Source organism: Tupaia chinensis, unplaced genomic scaffold (genome assembly GCF_000334495.1).
Source record: "Tupaia chinensis unplaced genomic scaffold, TupChi_1.0 Scaffold000094_1, whole genome shotgun sequence".
NCBI classification, from domain to species: Eukaryota; Metazoa; Chordata; class Mammalia; order Scandentia; family Tupaiidae; genus Tupaia; species Tupaia belangeri.
Window position 1 is genome coordinate 3,092,997 of NW_006159556.1, and position 27,392 is coordinate 3,120,388.

Sequence of the window (27,392 nt, forward strand, 5' to 3'; positions counted from 1 at the left end):
GGCGTGGTGCAGCGGGAGCTGCCGCTCTGTGACTCGGGTGGAAGGCCGGGTGACTCACCCCGACGTCTTTATCAGGGCTTGTTTGCTCTCGGCCCGGCGCACCGACCCTTGGCTACACCCGCCCACGGTTAGGCTGAGCCACTTCTCCGTGGAGCCGCGCGGGCCCAGCGTGCGCCCGGGAAGGTCTCTGCGTCTCTGTTAGAGAGGAGAAAACCGTCCGAGAGAGATGCCGGGGTTTTAGCCTCTCGCAGGGTCCTGTGAAAGTGAGTATGAATTACTACCTGATGATTCACGGCGGCTTTGCAGAACTCGATGCTTGGGGCAACTGATTCAGGGACTAGTGTGCTAAGACCTGTTCGGTAAGACTCTTGCCTTCCCCCCAGTGTGTGAAGCCAAAATTGATATCGGGAGCGTAAAAACCCACGGAGCATGGAGGTGGCTGCAGGCGAGGGAGACCTTTGTTAATATTAGAGTTTTAAACGATTGACCAGTATATTGTCTGTTCAAGGCATAGAGTTCGTTCACAAATTTTGGGTCACCTGAGCTCTTATTTGTAATTGGATATTTTTTTTCTTAAAGAGAATTATTTGTTTAATTTTATTTGTTATTATTTTTATTTTATTATTATTATTATTTTTGGAGATGTTTTTGCTATAGGGCGCGTGCTCTCGCCAGAAAGACAGAGAGACAGAGAGACAGAAGGGGAGAAATCACCCCCCAGGGGGGATGTCCGCGCCGCAACCCCTTCTCCTCCATTCTCCTCTCGGGATCTTGGGCACGCAAGCACAGGCCTCTAGTGTGAGTTTAAGCCACCGGATCCGGGACTCGCAGCGCGGTCGGCTATTCAGCGATGGGTAACCATTATGCCATCTGCTGGTCCCATTATTATTATTTTTAAATTTGACCAAAGAGACAGAGAGAGAGAAAGAGAGAAAGTGAGAAATCAAGTCACCAGGTCTGGGACTCAGACCACATGCTTGGCCATGTGAGAGTAGAACGCCTTAACCACCACTCCACCTGCCAGCCCCAAGGATGCCAGCGTTTTAATGATTAACTTAAACACTAATCCGTTTATTACAATACATATGAAAGAATAATACTGAAAAATTTGAACAGATACAGAAAAATATAAGTCCCCCCAAAAGTAAATTGTAACTCTACCAGTTAAAAAAGATACTGGGAGGGGTCAGCAGGTGGCATAGTGGTTAATACTCTGACTTCCCACATGGTTGACTGCAGTTGGAATCCCCGACCCCAGGGCTTGAAACGCACACCCATCTTGTGTGCATTCGCAAAATCCCAAGAGGAGATTGGAATAGAAGGGATAACGGGTGGCCATCCCCTCTGGGGAGTGATTTATTTCTTTTTCTTTGCAGAGGTTTTTGCTATAGGGCGAGTGCGCTTGCTAGACAGACAGAGAGAGACAGAGAGATAGAAAGCGAGAAATCACCCCCCAGGGGGGATGGCCACGCTGCAATCCCTTCTCCATTCTCCTCTTGGGATCTTGGGCACGCACACACACGCACCCGGCATGAGTCTAAGCCACCAGGTCCGGGACTCGAACAGCGGTCGACTACGTGGGAGTCCAGCGACATAGCCATTACGCTAACTGCTGGTTCCAGGAGTGATTTATTTCTTTATCTCTCTCAGTCTCTGCAGTGAGCCCACGTGTGCTGTAGCAAAAATCTCTCTTAAAAAACAAAACAAAACAAAACCTGGAAGGGCAGCCCATGGGATGGGAGTGCAGGCACCTGAATGCCACATGGCTTGCTGTGGGGTCAAGCCCTGGACCTAGAGGTCTAAAAACCATACCCAGTGTCTGGGACCAGCAGTTGGCGTAATGGCTAAAATTCTTGTATGTAGTTGACTGTGGTTCGAGTCCCGGACCTGGTGGCTTAAACTCACGCCGGGCGCGTGTGTGCGTGCCCAGGATCCCGAGAGGAGAATGGAGGAGAAGGAATTGTGGTGTGGCCATCCCCCCTGGGGGGTGATTTCTCACTTTCTGTCTCTCTGTCTCTCTCTTTCTGGTGAGCACACGCCCTATAGCAAAAAACCTCTCAAAAAAAAAAAAAAAATCCCAGTGTCTGTATGTGTTCCCAAAACCCAGGAGGGAGAGTTGGAGGAGAGAGATTCTCCATGGGTTGTGGGGGCGGTTTCTCAATGTTTATCTCTCCTGCAAGCACAAGCAATCTGGCAAAAAAAGAAAGGAAAACCAAACCTATTACATTGCCTTGTTTGCTAGTTTATTTATATTGTAGCAGGTCACTGTGTCCTCTCTCTTTCTCAAGGGCCCCACTGGGGTGTGGCCATACCGTAATCCTTTTCTTCCATTTCTCCATCCTGTCAGGATCCTGGGTGCCCAGCCACCCTCAGGGACATACACTGACTTTGTGGGATCTGGCTCCGTTAACCAGTGCTGTGTGGAGCTGGCGTCTGCCTGGTTTTACTTTCTTGCCTATTAGAACTATAAAGCTTTTTCCGTTTTCAGAAAAAAGAAATACACATTCAGAGTAACAAATGTTTCTTGGGCATCTTTGTTCCAAGTCCTGGGCAAGGCAGTCAGCAGGCGTTTTCCTAGGAAGCACATTGTTTTGCATCAAGGTGGCATTCAAACATGCATCCCTAATGTTTTTCTGCATATATTGTTGTTAAGCACCCATGAAGCGTTTAAAGGGAGTGTGAGAATTATAAATGGAAACCTAGAGTGGAAAAGCACTGCAGGGGAGCTTGTTAGAGAGGCCACGGGCAGACATGCAGGTAGTTAGGTGCAGTATTCTGGAGGCCATGATAAGAAGGGAGTGTCCCTCACACAGCTCAGTAAGGATAATGGAGAAACCTCCCTGTCCTGGCATTTAGTTCTGAGCGTAAAGTCTTACGTGTGTGCTCCATAAAGATGCAGAGGAGACCCCTAGAATGGAAGTGGGAGTGACTCCTCAGTGCCATCCTGTGATACACTAGTGTATGTTCTGGGCCAGCCAGTGGTGTGCCTTCTAAGGTGGCTGGATCCTACAGGGCCAACTGCATGGTTTGAGTCCCAAACCTGGTGTCTTGAGAAACACAGGGGGCATGTGTGCATGCGTGCCCAAATCCTGAAAGGAAAGATGGAGTGGAAGGGATTGTAGAGTGACCCTTGTCATCCTGCACCCCTGTCTTTTGGTCAGCATGCACACCCACTAGCAAATTAAATAAAAAATAGTGCACGTTCTCAGTGCATTTCCTAACATGACAGGTTGTGGTTGTAATTTTCCTTTTCGTCAGTGTTGCAGGAAACCCTTGGATGCTAAGACCCAGTGATCACATGTACTACTGTTGGATGGCTAAGGCTTTTCAGGGTTAAATTTAGATTGTATAACGGGGTAAGTGGACTTCAAGTTCAGATATTCTGTAAATATTTCTGTCAAAGGTTGTTGATCGGGGCTGCTCCTATGGCCTAGTGGTTAAGGGAACCAGATCTCATACGAACAACTACGTGCTTCAAATCCCAGCCCCAGTGGCTTGAAAAACACACCAGGCATGCATGCCTGTGTACCTCAAATCCCAGAAGGATGGAGAAATGGAGAAGGGATAGCATCCTGACTGAGCTCCCTCCACTTCTGTCTGTCTCATTTTGGCCAGGATATGTGCCCTCTGCTCATAAAACAATAACAAAAACAAAACAAAACAAACAAACAAAAAATTATTGATGGTTTTGCAGCACTTGAAGATGAAATCAAGTGGGAAGGTTTATTTTATGTTGTGTACTATGGTAGGGAGGTAGGCTTGATGTTTTAGTGAAAATGAAAGAACCCTTGGGATCAGCAGGTGGTGTAATGGTCACATTGCTGGACTCCCACATGGCTGACCGCTATTTGAGTCCCAGACCTGGAAGCTTGAAACTCACACCAGGTACGTGTGCGTGTGTGCTCAAAATCCGGAGAGGAGAATGGAGGAGAAGGGGTTGTGGCATGGCCATCCCCCCCGGGGGCGAGGGTGATTTCTCACTTTCCGACTTTCTGGCGAGAACATGCACCCTACAGCGGAAATCTCTCTCTTTAAAAAAAAAAAAAAGAAAAGAAAATTAAATAACCCCAATGGCCATTCTATCTATATAGTTATATAGGTCTACAGGAAACTAAACTTTGTCCTCTAAAATGAGTTCTTAGTTTACTTCAAGATGTGAACTAATTGATAATTCTGTAGATTATTTTGGCCTCATAGTTTTTTTCTTTCAATAGTGGCATAATTGAGATATAATTCACATACTATGCAATTCACCTGCTTTAAGTGCACAATGCTCTGGTTGTTAGTATAGAGGGAACTTCAAAAAATTCATAGAAAAATGGAATTAAAGTGTGAATTTATTTTGGTGCGGAAAGTTTTGAAATCTACACACAATATTTTTCATGATACACGGTTTCTTTTTGTTAAATGGTTATTTTATTTAACATTTATTTATATACTTATTTTATTTTGAGCAGAGAGGGACAGAGGGACAGGGATAGAGAGAGAGAGAGAGAGAGAGAAAGAGAGAGAGAGAGAGAGAGAGAGAGAAAGTGAGAAAGCAAGCCACCAGGTCAAGGATTTGAACCACGGTTGGCCGAGTGGGAGTCCAGCACCCGTAACTACCACACCACTTGCTGGCCCACATTTTCTTTCTTGTTTTTTTTTTTTTTTTTTTTTTTTAAAAAAAACTTGCCAGAAGGTGTATGTACTTACCAGAAAGAGAAAGAGAGATAACATCCCCGAATGGGCCATGGTTATGCCATAGTCCCTACTCTTTTTCTCTACTCTTTGAACTGTGTGGTAAGCCAAGTGGGATACAGTTTCCTTAAGTATTAGGCCATGGAGTTGCCCCGTAATACACGTTTTCTGGAACTTTTTAAAGACCCTCTCTCATACAGTCACACAATTCTGCAAATCGGGTCTCCTTCCAAAGAGCCGATATTCCTTTACAGTCATTCTGCATCCACAGGGAGACTCAAAAAGTTCAATTCTTTTTTTTTTTTCCCCTAGAAAAATATTATTATTTTTATTTATTTAATTTTAGAGGTTTTTGCCTTAAGGTGCCTATGCTTGTGGGGTGTAGGGGTGGGGTGGGGAGAGACAGAGACAGAGACTGTGAGAGGAAAGTGAAAAATCACCCTCCTGGGGGGATGGCCATGCTGCTTGCAACCCTGCTCCTCTATTTTCCCGGGATCTTGGCCATGCATGCACACGTGCCCAGTGTGAATTTCAAGCCACCAGGTCTGGGACTTGAACCAAGATCGACCCTGTGGGAGTCCAGCGACATAACTGCTACACCATCTGCTGGCCCCAGATTATTTTACTAGTTACAAAACGTGGCTTTTTAGTTTTTTTTTTTTTTTTTCTTTTAACAGAATCAGTATAAAAAAGCCATTCATTTCTCCATAATCATGATAGTTACTTATATTTGAGGTCTTGGCTAAGTGGGGCTGAAATAGACCAGAAGTCTTGGATTGTTGGCTCAGAAATCTTAGGAAGCCTGCCATGCTTAGCTCTTATGAGATGATCTGGTCCTTTAAAAAAAGTATCTTTCTTTTTTAAAAAGAACTATTTAATTCTCTCTTTATATATTTTTATTAATTTATTTTTAATTTGACCAGAGAGAGACAGAGAGAGAGAGAGAGAAAGTGAGAAAGCAAGACACAGGGTCTGGGACTAGAACCATGATCAGCCATGTGGGAGTGTCCAGTGCCTTAACCACCATGCCACCTGCTGATCTCCTAATTCTATATTTTTAAATAATTATTTTATTTTACTTTATTTATTTTAATTTGATCGGAGAGGAACAGAGCAAGAGAGAGAGAGAGAGAGAGAGCACCAGGTCCAGGATTTGAACCACAGTTCACCATGTGGGAGCCCACGCCACCTGCCAGCCCCTCTTTAATTCTATTTTATTACTATTATTATTTTTTAACTTGACCTAAAAGAGAGCAAGAGAGATGGAAAGAGAGAAAGAAAGCCGCCAGGCCTGGGTCTCGAACTGCAGCTGGCCATGTGGGAATACAACACCTTTAATTACCACGCCACCTGCCTGATGTATATCTTTTTTTCTTTCTTCATTCTTTGGAGGCTTAAAGTGAATTCAGCAGCGTTCATGAAACACCTTCCAGCTTTTGTCATTTACTACTTCTTCCACGTTCAATTCTGACTGCATCCATTTCAACTGCTCTTTTCTAAGCTGCTTTAATGTTAACTGATTCAATTATTTTTCTCTCTTTTCGGAGGCTTTTTACTACTGCTGAGGTCTGGGCTGTACAGTTTTTTATGACTCTGTCCGTGCTGGGATGAGCTGCCATCGAAGACTCATAAAGTTGTTTACAGGTTTGGCTGGCATCAGTTTTCCCTGCAAAGGAAGCTGTTGGAACTGTAGTGTGTAATTCACGTTCTACTCTGCCATCAATTGTCCTCATCACCCTGAGTCATTCCTGGAACTTGTGAACTCTTCACAGTTCACACTGCCACTGGGCACCACTGCATCGTTAACTTATTATTTTTAAATTTGCTATTAGGGTGTGTTTGCTTGCCAGAGAGAAAAAGCGAGAGGGAGAGAGAAAGTGAGAAAGCACCCCCAGAGCGAATGACTGCTGCAGTCCTTCTCCATTTTCTCTTTAAAAAAAAAAAAAGTATTCATTTTCTTTATTATTATTATTTTAAAGTTTGCTACAGGGCATATGCACTAACCAGAGAGAGAGAGGAAATGAGAAAGCGAGCTGCTGGGTCCAGGACTCAAACTGCAATCAGCTGTGTGGGAATCCAGTGCCTTCACCACCACGCCACCTGCCCCCCCCCCCCCAATTTTCTTTTTGGGATTTTGGGCACGTCTGCCCACACTCCAGGTGTGCTTTGCTAAGCCACGGAGTCAGGATTCAAATCCCGCAGTCAACCACGTGGGATCCGGCTGCCTTAACTACGTATGATGCCGCCAGCTGTCCCTTGTAGGTTTTTTTTCTTTTTTTCTTTTTTTTAAACACCCATTCTTATACTTCCACTAAGCTTTCCAGGCATCTGTTTTAGTAGATGAGGAAGTCAAGAGCTCACAGGGTCACTCATAGCTGTTTAGGTCGGTATTCTAGTTCCGTATTATGTCCCTCCATAGGAGACAAAGAGACTATTGAACTATTAAAGTTCACTATCCTTCTCTCTCTCTCTTTTTTTTTTTTTTCTTTTAGGTTTTTGCCATAGGGGAAATGCACTTGCCAGAGAGAGAGAGAGAGAGAGAGAAGGAAGGTGGGACATCACTCCCCAAGGAGGTTGGCCACGCTGCAATCTCTTGTCCTCTCTTCTTTTGATTTTAGGTATGCACACACATGCCCCTGGCATGAGTTCCAAGCTTTCCAGCCCAGAACTCGAACCATGATTGGCCATGTGGGAGTCCAGCACCTGAACCACACCCGCCTGCTGGCCCCCAGAGTATCCACATTTTAAGTGTTCTGAAGTCCCACGCGTCTTGGGGCTGCTGTTTTGGTTAGCGTAGGTCTAGGACATTAAGTTGATATGCTGTTGGAAGTTCACTGGGAGGGCACCTTTCTTGTTCTTAGGACAAGTATTCGGAGATGTGTTTCTTGCTTGGAATAAGTAAGAACGTGCTTCTAGTACCCGAGTGTTCTTAATAAATGTCAAGGAACACAATGGCAGGAAGGGCGTGTCAAGGACCACAGTGGCAGGAGGGGCGGGACCCGGGGGTTTTGGTGCCCCTGCCGTGACCAGGGACATCTACGGGACCTGACCTGGCTCTGGGTTCCGCAAATCTTCCCATCTGACTTGGGTTTGTAATTTTAACGATCCTTATCTCTGTTCCATAACATGGAGATAATGTTGATGGTGGTATAATATGAAATATATTTGATCTTTGTCCCCATTCCTGTCACTAAGGTCCAGAAATCCATGGAATTTCCTGAGAGCTGTCATTCACAATGAACCCCTCTACTTGCCCCTGAATTTATTCTCCTGAGGTGGTTTAGGGTGAGGTTCTAGGTAGTCTTTGAAGGGGGCGAGGCCCTAGGTAGCCTTTGGGAGGGGCTGGCCTCGCAGTGATTAGAGGTTTGGAACTGGTAGCCCCACTCATGATCTCTGGGAAGGGGCTGATACTGGGGGCTGTACACCAAGCCTGTTAGGACTCTTGGACAGTGAGATTTGATGAGATTCGATGAGATTCTGGTGATGTGTGCTTCTAGGAGGGTGGGCACCCCCATTTCCCAGGCTCAGAAGCTCCTGCCCTGGGGACCCTTGCAAACCTGGCCCTGTGTTCCTCTTCGTCTGATTTGTTCATTTGTGTTCCTTATAAAACCTGTCGTACACAGGTAAACCTTTCCCAGCGCTGCGGAGTGGCGCTGGCAAGTTAATCCAACTCCAGATGGGGGTCGTGGGAATCCTGGTTAGTTAGAGCCGGCGTCCACACTGTCGGTGACCACGTTCTTTGGGACTGGTGTTTGAAGAGAAGGTGATGGTGCTGTCTTTGGGGACTGAGTCCTTAGCTGCTGGGATCTCACTGGAGATCGCAGCAGGACTGAACTGGCTCAGAGGACACTTGACAGGTGTCCCTGGAGAACTGCTGGGGGTGTGGGGAAGCCCCAGTACCTCTGGTCACAGAAGTGTGTACTTGTGGGAGTATAGCAGGAAATGGACGGGTGTGTGGTCCTCTAGTCATGCTTCAGACTGTGAGGCAATTTTTAGTTAAAAGTCGATGCTATTGGGTCAGCCCGTGGCCTGTGATTAAGGTAGCTGGATTCCACATGGCTGACCACGTGGTTCCAATCCTGAGCCTGGCAGCTTGGAAAACATACTGGGCTGCATGCACTTGCCAGAAAGACAGAGACAGAAAGCGAGAAATCACTCCCCTGGAGGGATGGCCACCCTGCAATCCCTTCTCCATTCTCCCCTTGGGCACGCACACATACATGCCCAGCGCCAGTTTAACCCACTGGGTCCAGGACTTGAACTGCGCTCAACCACATGGGAGTCCAGCGACATAGCCATTACGCCAACTGCTGGTCCTTCCCCACCCCATGCGTTTTTAAGAGCAAAATTGGGGCAGAGGTCCCAGGCCCATGATCAGTTCAGTGATTGGTTCAGAGAAGACATGATCATCTCCTGGGCATTCTTGATTGGTGAGGCCTTAGGTAATCAAATTCCTCTTCCTGATTCTGGAGCCCTTTAGCCTGGGGTTTTGAGCTCAGCCAGCAGTTTCCAGCCTGCGAAACACCTTACATAGTGAAGTGAAAACCTTATTTTTCCTTTAAGTCAGAGTTTAGAGGTCAAATGGCCCTCACTCATGGTCCATGTTGGTCATTATCATAACCAAAGTCTAAAGACTTACTCCTCACTCTGGGCCATTACAGATGTAAATAATCTTATATTTCAAGAACCTTAGGAAATACAATAGGGGGTCTTTGCTCGGTTTCATAATCATGGACACCCTTTAGGATTCTGTGGAGCGCATTTACACGTGCATTTATTTTACACCTTGGTGTATGTGTGTCGCAGGGTAGTTCTATCGGATTTTGACTCACGGTGCTGTTGTCCCCTCTGAGTTTCTTCTCGTAATAAGTCTCAGTGGCTGGTTGCGGTGATGAGTGTTGGGTTGGAAACTGGGAGGGACAGGGTACTACCCAAAGTGTAGGAGATATGTTTCAGACGGGGGGAGAAGGACCTAGTGCGGTGTAGCTTCAGGTGAGTTCTGAGAGGCTCAGCTCGAGCTCTACCCCAAAGCCTCCTGGGGATGGCCTCCCTCCACACCCTTCCCTTTGCCTTTATCTTTTTCTTCTCAGCTTGGCCTTTGCCAAATCCTCTTGGCAAAGTCCCCTTGGGGGCCTCAGGATTCCAAAATGCTCTCATCACTTCTCTCCTGGTGCCTTGAGAAGGAAGGAGAGAAAGGGCGAAGACCCCTCCCAGGGCTCCTTATCTGCCCCAGCCCCAGGCCTTGACTACTTTTATTTAGATATATTGGCCTTCCAGTCCTTTCCTGTTTGCACGTAAATGGATTTTTCTGTGGTTCCAGTGAGCCTGAAGCAAAGCCATTATTATTTACTCTTGCCCTTTGCCCTTGTTCTTCCCAAACTTAGGCAGGGTTTTTTGGAACCCAGTGTAACTACGAAGTCCTCACTAACCCTCTGCTGGTTAGCTGTCTGGAAAGAAGGGGCCTCCTGCCTGCTGGAGGCCAGCACCTTCCCACCGGCCACCCTGCAGCTGCCTGGGGCGGAGGCGAGAGCTCTGTCGACTGTGTATTGACGGTGTATTCCTGGCAGCCCTGGTAAGTACCTGAGCACACTTTTTCTTACCAGCCTGGTTCTGTTTCTGTTTTCATAGTTTGGGAGCGTGTCTGTCTGGGAGTGTGTAGGAGAACAATGCGGAGAGATACTCACGGCATCATGGGCTGTGGAGGAGGGGGACAGTGCAGTGTCCCCATGTTGGCTTTTGGCTTGTTATAGTGGTCTCTTATCTGGTCTCTTACAGAATTAGAGTGATACTGTCTTTTTTTTGGGGGGGAGAGGTTTTTGCTATAGGGCACGTGCGCTTGCCAGAAAGACAGAGACAGACAGAAAGTGAGAAATCACCCAACAGGGGGGGATGGCCACGCCGTGCCACGCCGCAATCCCTTCTCCTCCATTCTCCTCTGGGGATCTTGGGGCACATGCACACACACCTGGCATGAGTTTAAGCCACCGAGTCTGGGACTCTAACCGCAGTCGACTACATGGGAGTCCAGCAACATAGCCATTACGCCAACTGCTGGTCCCAAGTGATCCTTTTTTTTTTTCTTTAAGAATTTTATTTATATTTCTTTATTCATTCTAATTTGACCAGAGAGGAAGAGAAAGATGTTAAGTGAGAAAGCAAGGCGCCAGGTCCAGGACTTGAACCGCTGTCAAGCATGTGGGAGTCCAGGGCTCTTAACCACCACGCCACCTGCCGGCCCCTAGAGTGATCCCTTTATACACACTTTCAATTCAGAATGAAAGCCCAAGCTCTTATCCTGTTCAGGTTGGAGACAGGTCCGGCTCTAGTGTCCATCTGATCTGACCTTCTGGGCTATGGCCTCCCTCCTTCTTTAGCCTCAGGGCTGTTTGTAGACCAGCCATGGGACTTGGTCTACTCGCTTGGATAGCCACCCCATGGCCTGATGGGGATGGCCTTTCCTCCACACCCTTCCCTTTGCCTTTATCTTTTTCTTCTCAGCAGTGTTGACTGTCACTTTTCATATGTAATCTCCTTGATGGTAGGGGCGTGTCTCTGGCCCTGTAGGCTCTAGTGCCTGCCAGTTATATAAGCCTAGCGGGCTTGGAGGGAGACTGAGTAATTCCTCCAAGGCTGCAAGGCTTAAGGGCAATACGGTCTAGGAGGGTTACCTGGCGTTTTATGGGCAGCCTTGGGAACTGAACATCTCAGTTTCTGCAGGGAAACTGCTGACGGAGTTGCAGATAACATGATGAAAATTGGAGGTAAAACGCCCGCAAAAATTTCACTTTTGGTCTTAATCACTGCCACAGCACTCTTGCTCTGTACAATTATTTGGTTTGCAATTTGACTACATATTTCCTGGGCTGGTTTTCTATCACAGATTAAAAAAGTAACTTGGGGAAAATTCTTGGCAAATGTTGTGGGAATATAAAATGAAAAAATAATCATGTGGAGTTTTAGGTTTATTCATGTTTATCTAGAGAGGATTCAGATGAAGTTGACAAAGGGGTGTTGAACTACTTAGCTGTCAGAATCTGTAGTAGGAGAGGGGATTTCTTCCGGCGTGATAGAAATAAACCTGTATCTTGATTGTGGTTGGTTGTATTAGTGCATACTCTTTTTTTCTTTCCTTTTTTTTTTTTTAAATTTGTCAGCGTTCTCGTGCACTCACGGGGTGGGAAGATGGGGTTGAAGAAAGAAAGAAAGCATCCCCATGGTGGGGGTGGTTGGTCACAGCAGTCTCTTCTCGCTTTCTCCCTCCTGTCTGTTTTTATTGTCTCTTACAATGCCTGGTGTGGCTTTGAAGTCTCGGGGCCCTGAATGCAGCTGCACAGTTGGCCATGCGGGATCCAGCCGCCTTCACCACCATGTTGTGGAATGGCGTCGGTGATGTCCATGTTCTTGGCATTAGGGACGAAGAATCGAACCAAACATGCCAGTAGTGAAAAGAAAAGGTAGTTTATTAAGTAAAAGCAGGTCTACACTCCTGAGAGGTAGGTGTGGGCCTACACGGACAGGAAGGGTGGTGGCTCAAAAGGGCCTGGCAGTTGCATTCTGCGAGGCTTACTATTTTTATTTTATTTTATTTTTTTAAGAATTATTTTAATTTGGGGCCAACAAGTGGTGTGGTGGTTGAGAGCACTGGGCTCTCGCATGGCTGACTGCAGTTTGAGTCCCAGACCTGGCGACTTGCTTTCTCTCTCTCTCCCCGCCCCTGTCCATCTCTGGTCTAAAATACATTAAAAAAAATACTAATGTTTAAAAAATTAAAAAAAAAGAATTATTTTAATTTCACTTTATTATTATTATTATTTTCCAGTTTGATGAGAGAAAGTAAAAAAGCAAGCCACCAGGTCTAGGACTTGAACCGTGGTCAGCCATGTGGGGAGTTCAGCGCCCTTAATTACCACGCCACCTGCCAACCCCAAAGCTTACCATTTTTATATCTAGGTCGTGTCGGTTGATCATTGCTGTGGATTGTTCTCATCTCATTGGCTCGATCTAATGTGGCTGGGCCCATGGGTTCATCTTATTGGCTCTATCAAGTGTGGTGGGACTCACTGATTTATCTCATTGGCAATATCAAATGTGGCGTCAGCTAGACATCCCCCACTGTTCCCCTGCCTACTTCACGTTGGGCAGGGAATATTTTGCCTTGAAATTTTTTTTGAAAATCTAACCACATAGGATGTTCCAACCCCCTACCCACTTCCATTTGTTAGTTTTCTCCTGCCTTACTACCATGCCATGGGCTGGCCCCTTCTGACTTTTTTAAACCAGAAAGATGATATAATATGTGAGACACTATGTAATTAAAATTTAAATTTTACACCATTCTTCCCTCCCATCAGGATTTTGGGCAGGCACAGAGGCCCCTATTTTGGGGTGGTATCTTGGCTGGCCATGTGGGCTCTGGCTCCTTATGCATGAGGTCTAACCTAAGCCACAGAGATGGCTCATAAAATTGCTTTATGTATAATGTTACCCAGGAGGGGAAAAGAAATCTTATGGAAGTAACAGGTGTTACCCAGGAGGGGAAAAGAAATCTTATGGGAACAAGTCTAGACCTGTGTTTTCCAATGTAGTGGGTTCCATTATGTGACTATTTGAATTTAACTGAATTGAAATGAACATCAAAAATTTAGTTTCCTGGGCCAGCAGGTGGCGTGGTAGTTGGGTCACCAGAGTCGCACATGGCTGACAGCAGTTCCTGAACCTGGTGGCTTGTTTTCTCACCACCCCCTATCCCCCTTTGGTGAGTGCACACGCCCTGTAACAAATTAATAATAATAATACTGAACCGTGGTGAGTGCACACACCCTGTAACAAATTAAATAATAATAATACTGAGACAGAGCAAGGACCCCCTAATGTATTTCCTAAGGTTCTTGAAATATAAGGTCCATTTACATTGTAATGGCCCAGAGTAAGAAGTAAGTCTTATGATAATGACTAACACTGGACCATGAGTGAGGGCCATTTGACTTCTGAAACTCTCACTTTAAGAAAAGATAAGGTTTTCATTTCACTATGTAAGGTGTTTTGTAGACTGGAAACTGCTGGCTGTGAGCTCAAAGACCCCAGACTGAAGGGCTCCAGACACCTGAAGAGAAATTGATTATCTAAGGCCTCACCAAGAATGCCCAGGAGATGGTCATGTCTTCTTGACCCAATCATGCACCTGGGACCTCTGTCCCTAATTTTACCCTTAAAAACGCATGTGGGGAACATCTCAGGGAGACCGGGGCTTTGCAGCATGAGCTGCCCGCTCTCCTTGCTTTGCGCTTTGCAATAAAGCTGTACTTTCCTTTCATCACACCATGTGCCTATCGCTTGGTTTTATAGCGCTTGGGCCAGTGAACCTGATTTGAGTTCAGTAACAATACCAAGTAAAGTTTAATCAATAATTTAAAAATTTGTTTCTGGGACCAGCGGTTGGTGTAATGGTTACATTGATGGATTCCTACCTAGTTGACTGTGGTTTGAGTTCCAAACCTGGTGGATTAAAACTCATACCAGGCACATGTAAATGCGTGCCCAAGATCCTGAGAGGAGAATGGAGGAGAAGGAATGGTGGTATGCCCCCCACCCCATGACTTCTCGCTTTCTGTCTTGCTGTCTCTGTCTCTTGGGAGAGCGCATACCTCCATAGCAAAAATCTCTCTCAAAAAAATATTGTTTCCCAGGCCGGCTCCTTAGTGCAGTGGCTTGAAGAACATACAGGGTGCAAGTGGGTGCATACCCAATACCTTGATGGGAAGGACAAATGGAAAGAATTTCTGCATAACCATGCCCCACAGGGTGGGGGCTTTCTCTCTCTCTTGCTCTCCCTCTTTTGCTCTCACTCTCACTGTCCCTGGCAAGTGCACAAGTCCTCTAGTTTTAAAAAAAAAGAAATAGAAGTTTCATGGTCACATTAGTCACATTTCAAGTTATGGGGAGCAGTAATAGAAGTGGGGCGCTTCCTACTTCTCCCTTCTTTTATTTCCCTTGTATGTTGCTGAAGAAAGCGGGAGGACAGCTAGGAACTTTTCAGTCTTGTCTGACCATTACGTTGAACTGCAGTGCAGAAGAGAATCCCTTTTTTTTGAGAGATTTTCACTGTAGGGCGCGTGCGCTCGCCAGACAGACAGAGAGAGACATAGAGACAGAAAGCGAAAAATCACCCCCCAGGGGGGATGGTCACGCTGCAATCCCTTCTCCTCCATTCTCCTCTCGGGATCTTGGGCACGCATGCACTCGCGCCCGTCGTGAGTTTTTAGCCACCGGGTCCGGGACACGAACCGTGGTCGACTACGTGGGAATCCAGCGACATAGCCATTACGCTAACTGCTGGTTCCCGAGAATCCCTTTTTTGTAGACATTTTACACACCAGAAACAGATTATTATTGACCAGTGACTTGTAATGTGTGGAAATGAAGGAAGCCGGGCATTTCGTTTGTCCTGTTACATCATCTCTTGGGGGTTCGTCCTAATCATTATGGTTTTAGATAGAGCCTCAGGACTCAGTTCTGGAACTTCCTTATTTTCAGTGTATTTTTTAAATATCGCTAGTGTCAGAAGTCTTTCCTGATTTTAAAAGACCTCAGTGGTGTCTCACTGACCATAAGGACTTTACGTGACGGGGTCTCTAACAGAAGGCCTCCACGTCAGAGGGAAAAACTGACCTACTCGCCTAGGGTCAGTGTTAGGTGCATGTAAATAAGGCTGACAAAAAGGCCAGGTTAGTATGCAAAAAGCCAGATTGAATACAAGGTCAAACAAAAATGTGGAACTCAAAGCTGTTAGGGGTATGGGCTGGCAGGATCCCACATGGCCTACTGCTGTGGGATTCAAGGACCCAGCATTTTAGAAGCATTAGGGGTATGGGCTGGCAGGATCCCACATGGTGTACTGCAGTGGGATTCAAGGACCCAGCAGCTTAGAGGCCTGGCCATCCTTCATGGGGGATACTTTCTCATTCTTCCTTTCTTCTTTAACAAATTTAAAAAAAAAAAAAAGAGGCCTTTTTTTGATTTTTTTTTTTGGCTATAGGGCATGTGTGCTAGCCAGAAAGACAGAGAGACAGAAAGGGAAAATCACCCCCTAGGAGTGATGGCCATGCCACAATCCCTTCTCCTCTATTCTCTCGGGATCTTGGGCACGCATGCACACGTGCCCAGCGTGAGTTTAAGCCACCAGGTCCGGGATGCGAACCACGGTTGACTACGTGGGAGTCCAGTGACATAGTCATTATGCTAACTGCTGGTCCTTCTAATTTTTATTTATTTATTTTTTTGAAATTGCCAAAGGATGGCATGTGCTTACCAGAGAGAGGCAGAGAGCAAAGGAGAGGGAGCGAGCACTGCCGTGGGACATGGCCATACCATCATACCTTCTCTCCCTTTCTCCTTCCTTTCAGGATTGTGGGTACTCACCCACACCCACCCTGCTTGTTTTTGAAGCTGTCAGGTCTGGGACTGGAACTGTGCAGTTGGCCCTGTGGGATCCAGTTTCTTTAACCACCACGCCACAGACTGGCCCTAACTAAATCTACTTAAGGGGCCTTTTGTAACTTGTTTAATGAAACATTTTAAACTTCATTTTTGTAAGTTTAATACTTAATTTTTGTTTTTAAAGTCTTCAGGTGCTTAACTGCTGGTTTGACTTACATAAATCATTTTCATATTTAATCTTAAATCTTCCTAAGCTTTCATATTGGGCCATCTCCATAGTGTAGTGCCAATGCACAGTGCTTATGTGAAGCTAGGTCCATGTGGCATTTGCTGTTCGAATCCCCTGCCTGGTCAGCCTGAAGCATGCATGGTGCATGTGTGAATGCCCAAGGAGGAAGAGTGGGTTGGAGGTTTGGAGGAAGGGGGAATGTGCCGAGCACACGCTCTGTTGTGAATAACGAAAATATTTATCGTGTCTGCTCAGTGAGGAAATGGTTATGTCATTGCAGCCTGTATTTGGATTTACCGATTGAATGTGCAGGGCAGAGATGTAAAGTCTGTAGCTATAAATTCAGAGACTTTTTTGCTGTCCCTGTCTGCTTGGCTAAGCCCTTTTTAGTAGTAACAACATCATAAACATGAAAAAAAAAATTCAGGGAGTATGATGATGATCGTGTAATTGTCCTAGAACTTGTGTCAAAATGTTTTCCAAGTCAGACAAGTCTAACCGCTTCCCGTCTTTCCCCAGCTGTATCAACTTCGAGTACTTTTCATAACGCATCCTGTTTTCTGTTAGGGTTCATTTATTTATTAGGTATTTATTTGATATCTCATTGGAGTTTATGCATTCAGAATTGTCTTCCTCCTGAGGCAGGTTCTAAGGTTGTTCTTAGCACAGCGATAAATCGGCTGGTCTTGGAAATGAAGTTATTTTAAGTGAAGTCTGCAGGAATTAAACTACTCATTGCAGGGCAGTTGCAAGGGTCTTGTTTTAAATATATAGTACCTGGTATTGACCATCTCATTTACCTGGACCATCAACGTATTATTATCGTTTTTCCCTGTACAGAAGGGCGGAATCTCTCCAGATGTCTTCCACCAATGCCATCGAAGTTTTTATCCCGATGTCACAACGAAACACCAATGGCCTGCCCGGGATGACGACGGCCGACCTGAAGAGCACGGCTGAAGGAGCTGTGCTGAGTTTCCACAATGTCTGTTACCGAGTGAAAGTGAAGAGCGGCTTTCTGTTTAATCGGAAAACAGTTGAAAAAGAAATACTATCGAATATCAAGTATGTTCCTGGGCTTTTCCAATAACAGATAGCTTTACCAAACTGCAGTGAACTTACAGGTTTTGTCTGCTACCAGTTGAGCGAGTACGCACGTCTGTGGGCAAGTCTTTGTGTACAGATACAGACACACTTTCTTCTGGCTAGAGATCGACTGGCTCATGCGCTAAGTATATGTTTAACTTCCAAGGAACTACCCAACATTTTTTCCCTTTTGTAATTTATTTCATTTAATTAATTTTAAGTTTTGCAAAAGGGCACCTATGCCCACCAGAGAGAGACAGAGAAAAAGTGAGAGAATAAGTCACCAGGTCTGAGACTCAAACGGCTGTCAGCCATGTGGGAGTCCAGTGCCTTAACCACCATCCTACCTGCTGGTCCTAGAACTGAACTGCCAGACTTTAAAGATGGTTCTACCATGCACATTAGCTCGGATTTGAGAAACCGATCAATGAATGTGTCACTTGTTTTTTTTTTTTTTTTTCCTGGATAAATCCTTTGGTTTGATTGAAAGAGACAAGAGACCTGGCTAGATGAATCACAGGGAATATCATTATGACCTGTGAGCTTTTTTTTTTTTTTCCCATGACTAAGTGGGCTTTATTGGCATGGGGCAGGCTCAGTCCTTGGCAGATGCTTTGCGCATGGCGGCCAGCACGTTTCTCAGCTCCTCGCTCTTCCTCTTGGCAGGGATGTGCGTGCCCACCCGCTTCTTGATGAACTTGAGCGCGCGCTTGTCCTTGGACACCTTGAGCAGCTCCATGGCGCGCCGCCCGTAGGGGGCGAAGCCGCGCACCTCCCGGATCATTTCGCGCACGAACTTGGTGTGCTTGGTGAGGCGCCCACGGCGGCGGCTGTGCCTCGGCTTGCTCACGTTCTTGGTCACTTTGTGGCCCTTGTTGAGGCCCACGGCCATGGGGTACCGCAGAGCCATGGCTGCGGCTCTCCAGTGACTACTGAGGCAGAAGGGCCAGCGCCGCGCGGGACCTGAGCTTCAGTTTTCTAGTGTGTGAAGAAAGCCTGCTGATGGACATTCTGAGTCGGGCATTTTTTCCATGCGTATATTGTGAAAGTACTTTGTTTCTCTCTTCCTCTTTTCCTTGTCTTTTTTTTTTTTTTTTTTTTTTTTTTTTTTTTTTTTTTTTTTTTTAAATGCCAGGGCAGCAGGTGTCATGGTGGTAAAGGTGCTGGACTTCCACGTGGCTGATGGTGGTGTGAGTCCCAGACTAGGTGGCTTGAAAACCACACTGAGCACATGTGTATGCGTGCCCAGAGTACCAGGAGGAGAAAGGATTGTGTGGCCATCCTTCTGGGGGCTGATTGCTCACTGTCCTCTCTTTGTCCCCCTCTCTGTGGTGGATGCACAAGCCCTGGGGGGGAAAATTGTCGGAGGATGCCCTCACAAGGAAGAGAGGGAGAAAAGCGCCCTCCACTGGGGTGCAGTCACGCCGCAATCCTTTTTCCTTCATTTCTCCATTCCATTGCGATCCTGGGCGTGCAGACATACCCAGAGTGTTTTTCAAGCTTCTGGGGCTAGATTTGAACCATGGTTGGCCACGTGGGAGCAGGCTTCTGACGCATAACTATTAACTGCTACACTAGCGGGCCAGCCTAGTTTTTAAAATACATCTGTTTTAAATGCGTGACTACTTTTATAGTAGTGTATAATCATTAACAGTTTATATTATATTGGTACACATGCACACATGCCTGATAGATTTTCTTTCTTTTTAATTTGCTATAAGGTGTGTACCCCACTGGGGAGAGAGAGAGGAACAATGAGAAATCATCCCCCTCAGGGTGATGGCCAAGGTGCAGTCCCTTCTCTGTTCTCCTTTTGGGATTTTGGCATGCACACACAGGTGTCTGGTATGTTTTTCAAGTGACTGGGTCCAGGACTTGGAACTGTGGAGTCAGCCTTGTGGGATCGAGTGCCTTAAACTCTGTGCTATCTCCTGGCCCCGTATTTTTTTCTTTTTCTAAATTAATTAATTAATTCTAATTTGACCAGAGAGGGACAGAGCGAGAGCAAGAGAAAGAGTGAAAGAGAGAAAGCAAGCCATCAGGTCCGGGACTCGAACTGTGATTGTGATAGGCAATGAGGGAGTCCAGTGCCCTGAAGCACCATGCCACCTGCTGGCTCTGGCCCTATATTTTTTCCTAATATCTAGAGAATGAGGCCAACTCTTCCCCTCCAGTAGCGCAGCGTGTGAGTTTGGGATTGCTCAGGTTAGCATGACCTGTGTTGTTTTGCTAATTGGGAGAGTATTTACCCCTGCACAAAGCTATCGACCTTCCCCACCAACCCAGGCTGGAGGGGTGGCTATGAAAGGTCCCACTGGCCAGGTGTGGCCGCAGACCTATGAGGAATCAGATGCTTCTCATGCTTTCTTTAGGATGAGAGACTGTGGTCCTTCTCGTTACTAGCAGGCAGCTCCTCCCCTCAGAGAGCTGGGTAATGACAAGATAGGGAGGAGAAGCTGGTGGGGGGGTGTGGGAGAGAAAGACCCGGGATTTGAGGCTTGATAGGGCCCGTGGTGTGAGCCGCTCTGCAGGATTCCACCTTCTCCATTTAGCAGTACCTCTTGTCATGGCTGCTTCGTGTCCCCACCTCCCTGTCTCCACTTAGCTAAGAAACCGTGATGAAGATAATAAGAAACGTGCGGGGGAACCAGCAGTCAGCGTAATGGCTATGTCGCTGGACTCCCACGTAGTTGACCGCGGTTCGTGTCCCGGACCTGGTGGCTTAAAACTCACGCCGGGCGTGTGTGCGTGCGTGCCCAAGATCCCGAGAGGAGAATGGAGGAGAAGGGATTGCGGCGTGACCATCCCCCCTGGGGGGTGATTTCTCACTTTCTGTCTCTATGTCTCTCTCTGTCTGTCTGGCAAGCGCACGTGCCCTATAGCGAAAACCTCTCCAAAAAACCAAAAAGAAACATGCGGATGCAAAGCTCTTTCCTTTCGCTGTATGCCCAGATAGAATGGATTTCGAGAGGAGAATGGAGGAGAAGGGATTGCGGCGTGACCATCCCCCCTGGGGGGTGATTTCTCACTTTCTGTCTCTATGTCTCTCTCTGTCTGTCTGGCAAGCGCACGTGCCCTATAGCGAAAACCTCTCCAAAAAACCAAAAAGAAACATGCGGATGCAAAGCTCTTTCCTTTCGCTGTATGCCCAGATAGAATGGATTTCTGAAAAGCAGGCAAGCTTTTTTTTTTTTTTAAAGAATCATTTTACTTAATTTTATTTATTTATTTATTTTAACTTGACCAGAGAAGGGCAGAGTGAGAGAGAGACAGAAAGTGAGAAAGCAAGCCACCAGGTCCGGGGCTCGAACTGGGGTTGCCCATGCGGGAGTCCAGCGCCGGCCATGTGGGAGTCCAGCGCCCTTATCCATCAAGCTACTTGCCGGCCCCAGGGCAAGCTTTTTTGTGAAACTTCATAATCCTGCAAATGTCGGTCACTTCAGATTTTGTGTTGGTTTCAGGAAACCAGAGCACTTTCCATTGCATTGTTGTATTGTGAGAGGAGTGAAAGACACAATGGAAACTCCTACCTTTTTTTACGTTTTTGCCGTAGGACTTGTGTGCTGGCCCAAGAGACGTAGAAAAAGACAGTGAGAGAGAAAGTGAGAAATCACCCTCCCCTTCTCCATTCTCCTGGGATTTGGGACACACAGGCACACACTTGGTGTGATTTTCAAGTTGCCGGGTCTGGTACTTACACCATGGTCAGCCATGTGGGAGTGCAGCACTTTGACCACCGTGCCACCTGCTTGCCCCTCCCCTAACTCTTAATTGGGGAGTCAAGGCATGGAAATTGAGCACAGGAAGTTCTATAGGCGTGATGAGAGGGGGGCATACTGCAAACAATGGGAAGGGCGTTGACCTCTCTGCAAAAACCCAGCAAGGCCAGAGGGTTGACTGCCAGCTGCTGAGCTGTAACAGGTGTGGCGCAGATCCTTCAGGTGGGTTTGATCTCACGTATGCAGCGTCCAGTGGGTGTGGACCACTGCTGCTGCTGCGGCGGAGGAAGGTCCTGGGGGTGGTGGCAGTGTGACACAGTCCTGGCTGGAAGCTTTTACAGCACCCTGAGGGAGACCTCTCTGCACGCAGGTACTGTAAAGCAGTAAACAGGGCGGGGACCGGGTTTGGAAGGGTAACAGGGTGAAGGATGGGGTGGGGAGACCAGGTGCGTGTAGGCTGGAGTCTAGAACAGGGGTCAGCAGACTCTTACTTCCAACTCTATGGGCTTCTTGTCCGTGTTGCTCCACTGCTGGGAAAGGCGCCATTGGTGGTCTTGAAGGAGTGGGCTGAGTTCCATTCTAGTCCCAGGGTTTATGGACACAGGTGACCAGCTGCAGTGTGCTGACCCCTGGACTAGAATCCAAACTGCAGGAGGGTCTCAGCTCGATCCCGTGTCCTAGAAGAGTATCTGGTAGATACACAGGAGGCACGTGATCTAGTTACACTGAACACGTGAGGCCGGGCTAGCCGCGGCTCCCCCTTGGAACTCTCATTATTTGTCACTGTGCGTTATCGTCGCCTCTAAGGCTAGGGCTTAGTGTCAAAATAAGTCAGACTCTGGGACTTTTAAGACTTTTTATCATCGCACAGAACATTTTTCAGAGAAAGCACTCCTGGGGCATGGCCATGCTGCAATCTCTTCTCCATTCTCCTCTTAGGAGAGTGACGCCCTGAGCCCAGCGTGTTTCTCATACTGTGGGTCTGGGTCTCAACCACAGTCTGCCACATGAGACCCAGCTGCCTCACCACCACGCCACCAACTTGGCCCAGAGAAGCTTATTTATTTATTTTTTGTAGAGACAGACAGAAAGTGAGAAATCACCCCCCAGTGGGGGATGGCCACGCTGCAATCCCTTCTCCTTCATCCTCCTCTTGAGATCTTGGGCACGCACGCACACGTGCCTGGCGTGAGTTTAAGCCACCATGTCCAGGACTCAAACCATGGTTGACTACATGGAAGTCCAGCGACATAGACATTATGCTATCTGCTGGTCCCATAAGAAGCTTATTTATGGTCACTTGAGAATGCAGAAGACACTGCTAGGTGCTATAGATAAATTAATGTGCCATGAAGGTTGACCCAGTCACTCCCGTGTCTACACTGGGGGAAGGCCGCTGAAGAGCGACGGATGTCCGTGTCACAGCTTGCCCTGTTTCCCTCCCTGTCCCTGTTGCTTGTCTGCCGTCGCAGTAAGAGGTGCCTCAGTGACTAAGCAAAGCCACAGCCACGTTTTTTTCAGAGGTTTTTTTTTGCTTTAGGGCGTGTGCGCTCGCCAGACAGACAGAGACATAGAGACAAAAAGTGAGAAATCACCCCCCTAGAGGGGATGGTCACGCCACAATCCCTTCTCCATTCTCCTCTCAGGATCTTGGGCATGCACGCACACACACCCGGCGTGAGTTTTAAGCCACCGGGTCCGGGACGCGAACCGCTGTCGACTACGTGGGAGTCCAGCGACATAGCCATTACACTAACTGCTGGTTCCCAGCCACAGCCACGTTTCATCCCAGCGTCCCGCAGCCACTCTAGAGTCTAGTTCAAGTACAACAGGCGGCCAGTGCTGAGGGCTGCATCTTTACGTTTGTCACTCAACGGCAATTGTGTAACCACAGCAGCGGCCTCTGTAGTGATCGTTATCTGAGAACGAAATAGCCTATTCTATTTGCATTTTTACTATTTTTTCTATGGAATACATTTTGACTAATTACTAACTTTTTAAAGTTTATTTCTTCTATGAGCAAGAGACAGAGAGAGGCAGCACACCCACACAGGGCCTCAATGTTGCGATCCACCCCCATCTTCAGCCAGCCCCACTGTGTGCAGCCCACTGTGTGCTGAGAGTACTCAGGAGGTCTTGATATGAACTCGGAAGCTCCCAGTTAAACCAGCCTAGCTGCATCGTGTTTTACCACTGCTTCCCTGTCAAGCCCCTCCACTTACCAGTTTAACTTTCTAAAGGGAGACCCAGCCTGGTGAAAGGGCTGAGCCAGGCCTGCATTCCAGCATGCTAGTGTGACTGCTGTCACCCTGCCCCGTTACTCTGGGGAAAAAACGAATCATTTGCCATCTTCATGAACCTCCGCATAGTTAATACTGCTCTGACTTTTCCCACCTTCCTATTCTATCTGAATACTTGCTGCCCTCAGTCACTGAGTTTGTTTGAAACATGCCGAGCTGGCTCTGTGGCCTGGTGGTTAAAGCAGCGGGATGCCACATGGCCTCCAGCAGCCTGAGAAACACACAGGACACGTGAACTTGTGTGCCCAGAACCCTGAGAAGAGGGAGAGATGGAGGAGAAGGGATTGCAGCATGCCTGTTCCCCATGGTGGTGTGGTGCTTTCTCCTCTCACCCCCTCTCTGCCCCTCTGACAAGTACATGCAGCCTCTAGGAACATACAGGAACATGCTTATGTGCATACATGTCTACTTCCTGATAGGACGTTCCCTTCCAAGGTGCCGTCTCCAAAGTTTGCCGGTTCACTTATCTGACTCTTACCAAGGAAGAAAATGACAGATCTTGAGTGTCTATGTTTTGCTTTACTAAGTAGACTTAGGCCTTTTCTGGAGAGTTAAGAATGGGTGATGTTGGGAACCAGCAGTTAGCGTAATGGCTATGTCGCTGGACTCCCACGTAGTCGACCGTGGTTCGCGTCTTGGACCCGGTGGCTTAAATCTCACGCCGGGCGCGTGTGCGTGCGTGCCCAAGATCCCGAGAGGAGAATGGAGGAGAAGGGATTGCGGCGTGACCATCCCCCCTGGGGGGTGATTTCTCGCTTTCTGTCTCTATGTCTCTGTCTGTCTGGCGAGCGCACGCGCCCTATAGCAAAAACCTCTCCAAAAAAAAAAAAAATAAGAATGGGGGATGTTTACTTTTTAATCCTCCGACGTGCTTTCTTCAGGCCTTTGGATTTCTATTTAAGATACTGTTTCTTGGTCTGTTAGAATTTAGAAGTGAGAAGACCACTACAGCCCATGGGATCTGAGAGTCCTGCATTCATGTTTCTTCTGACCGTGTGTCAAAAATATGTGTACTGGGACCAGCAAATGGTGTAATGGTTACGTTGCTGGACTCACACGTAGTCGACCATGGTTCAAGTCCTGGACTCGGTGGCTTAAAACACACTGGGCATGTGTGCATGCGTGCCTAAGATCCTGAGAGAAGAATGAAGGAGAAGGGATTGTGGCATGGCCATATGACTATCCTCCTGGGGGATGAGATTTCTCATATACTGTCTCTGTCTCTTTGGCAAGCATACATGCCCTATGGTAAAAAATCTCTGTCTCCAAAAAAAACTACACGTACTTGGGGCCAGCAGATGGTGTTAATGGTTACGTCTCTGGGCTTCCACATGGCTAACCATGGTTTGAGTCCTGGACCTGGTTCCCTCTTTTCCTTGTCAGGGCATACATTCTAAGTCAAAAATCTCTTTTAAAAAAATACATATACTTGAAAAATAATAAAAACATACAGTGTAACAATTATTTACATATCATTTACATGGTTTGGGGTGATATAGGAATGATTGAAAGTATATATGAGGATGTGCACGTTACATGCAAATACTATACACCATTTTGTATAAGGGACTTAAGCTACTATAGACTGCAGTGTCCCCTGGAGGCCAGCTACTATGGCTTGTAGTGTCTCTTGGAGGTCTGCAACCAGTCCTCTTCAGAGAGACATGGGACTGCCCAGAACAGTTTTGTATAGTCAGTGGCTTGATATTCATTTCCTGTAAATTTTCTTAATACGCTGACAACTGAGTATAGATTGAGTATATCCTTTATCCAAAATGCTGGAGAATATAAGTGTTTCTTGAAATTTTTTCAGATTTTGGAATATTTGCATAGACACGATGAGCTTAGAGAACTCCTGAGTACATGGAGCATGCTCTTGCTTGCGATTGGGGAATGGCTGGAGCTGGGGTTGGAACATGGCATTAGGACCTTGTTGAAGGTGCTGTGTGTGTGTGTGACTCATGGACAAAGCAGACTTCAGAAAAGGTTTTTGGTTTTGGAGCCTTTCAGATTCCAGGTTTTCAGAGTAGGAATATGCTAACCTTGTACCGATAGTTTTTTTTTTTTTCCTTTTTAGTAATTTTTTTTTTAAGAATCATTTATTTGTTATTATTTCAATTTGACCAGAGCAAGATGGAGAGAGAGGAAGAGAGAGAGAAAGCAGGCCACCAGGTCTTGGACTCAAATGGTGGACAGCTATGTGTGAGTCCAGCGTCTAAGCATCACACCACCTACCGACCTCAGTAATTTTAAACATCGTGGCAATAGTTTTTTTATTTTTACTTTTTGCCAGAGAGGGTATATGTCCTTGCCAGAAAGAGAGAAATCCTTGCATCGTTCCCTCCTTGGGGATGTTGGGAACTTATACTGAAGCACGGCGTATTCCTCAGGTCTCTGCTTCTGGGAGTTGAACCGTCTGCTCGTCCGTATGGGATGCATCCACCTGAACCACCACACCATGGACTGGCCTTTGTGACAGTTTAAAGGACAGCTGTCAGCATTAGCCAGGCCAGCCCTGTAAGAGAGGATGTTTAAAGGACAGCTGTCAGCATTAGCCAGGCTGGCCCTGCTGTAAGAGAGGACGCATTGTGACTGTAACTTGCATCCTGATGATACAGGGAGGGCTTTTTTTGTTTTGCTTTGTTTTCCTCTGGGTCTGGGACATGAACCTCGGTTGACATAGCCATTATGCTAACTGCTGGTTCCCAAGGGAGTGCTTTTTTTGTTTTGTTTTGTTTTTCTTTTTTTCCTGGATGATGGGAGGGACTAGATGTTGTTCCTTAGCCCTTTTGTACAATTTGCATAGATTAGGGACTAAGGATGTTTTACTCCACACTTAAAACAGAGTGGTTCTAATCAACAGTGGTCCTCTTGATTGCGGTTGCAGAATGCCCGTGCTACAGAAATACCCGCCAGTGATTGAGGAATGAGTCTACGTTGTCTTAAGCTGTTATTTGATTTTTACACTTTTTTTGTTTTTGAGAGGTTTTTGCTATACAGCATGTGTGCTCAACAGAAAGAGAGACAGAGAGACAGCAAGCGAGAAATCATCCCCCGGGGGTGATGACCACACCACCATCCCTTCTCCACCATTCTCCTCTCGGGATCTTGGGCACACATGCTCATATACGCGGCATGAGTTTTATGCCACTGGGTCCGGGACTCAAACCGTGAACAGCGCCATGGGAGTCCAGTGACGTAGCCATTGCCCCAACTGCTGGTCCTGATTTTTACACTTTGAAGCCCACGTAAAGCAACTTCATGTATATCTTCACTTATACTAGTCTTCACTTTGTAATTTTATTATTCTTCTGTGAGAGTATTCAGTGCAGAGCCTAAATGAACAGGACACTGTTTACAGTAGAAGAGCAGTAAGCCTGGATGTTTTTGTATTTGCAGTGGGATCATGAAACCCGGCCTCAATGCCATTCTGGGACCCACAGGTGGAGGCAAATCTTCGTGAGTATTCCAGTATAAGTCCGCCTTTTCTGTGCGGTGTTGGTATGCCTTGGAGCAGGGATTTTTTTTGTGCATTGACTGTTCAGCTCTGGTCAGCTTCTAGCTGCTCTGGGGAACGTGTGGTCGTGCTAGCCTGTGGTTCTGTCTCAGGGACCTCAGTACTAGGACATGATAAGCTGATTGGCGCATAGCAGCTGGCCATGTTATAAGCTAATGGGGAGGGAGAGAAAGGGCATAATATTAAAAGTCGGACGTTGGGGAACCAGCAGTTAGCATAATGGCTGTCACTGGACTCCCATGTAGTCGACCGCGGTTCGCGTCCCGGACCCGGTGGCTTAAAACCCACGCTGGGTGCGTGTGCATGCGTGCTCAAGATCCCTAGAGGAGAATAGAGGAGAAGGGATTGCGGCGTGGCCATCCCCCATGGGGGGTGATTTCTCGCTTTCTGTCTCTGTCTCTCTCTGTCTGTCTGGCGAGCGCATG

The 27,392-nt window shown here is 46.9% G+C and overlaps 1 protein-coding gene and 1 pseudogene across 4 annotated transcripts in view; one reads left to right on the forward strand and one right to left on the reverse strand.

Moving 5' to 3' along the window:
- Window positions 1-27,392, forward strand: part of ABCG2 (ATP binding cassette subfamily G member 2 (JR blood group)) — a 96,950-nt gene that overhangs the window by 37,895 nt on the left and 31,663 nt on the right. For 3 of the 4 annotated variants that reach the window (XM_027769860.1, XM_014585821.2, XM_006143253.3), the window contains exons 2-4: window positions 10,065-10,252; window positions 17,186-17,410; window positions 26,850-26,909. In XM_027769860.1, the coding sequence (XP_027625661.1) occupies window positions 17,205-17,410; window positions 26,850-26,909 (266 nt within the window). In that variant the 5' untranslated portion in view covers window positions 10,065-10,252; window positions 17,186-17,204. Of the gene's footprint in view, window positions 1-94; window positions 264-10,064; window positions 10,253-17,185; window positions 17,411-26,849; window positions 26,910-27,392 lie in introns of those variants that run through there. The other variant, XM_006143251.3, reaches the window with a different exon arrangement.
- On the reverse strand, window positions 17,894-18,390 carry LOC106734329 (60S ribosomal protein L36 pseudogene; annotated as a pseudogene).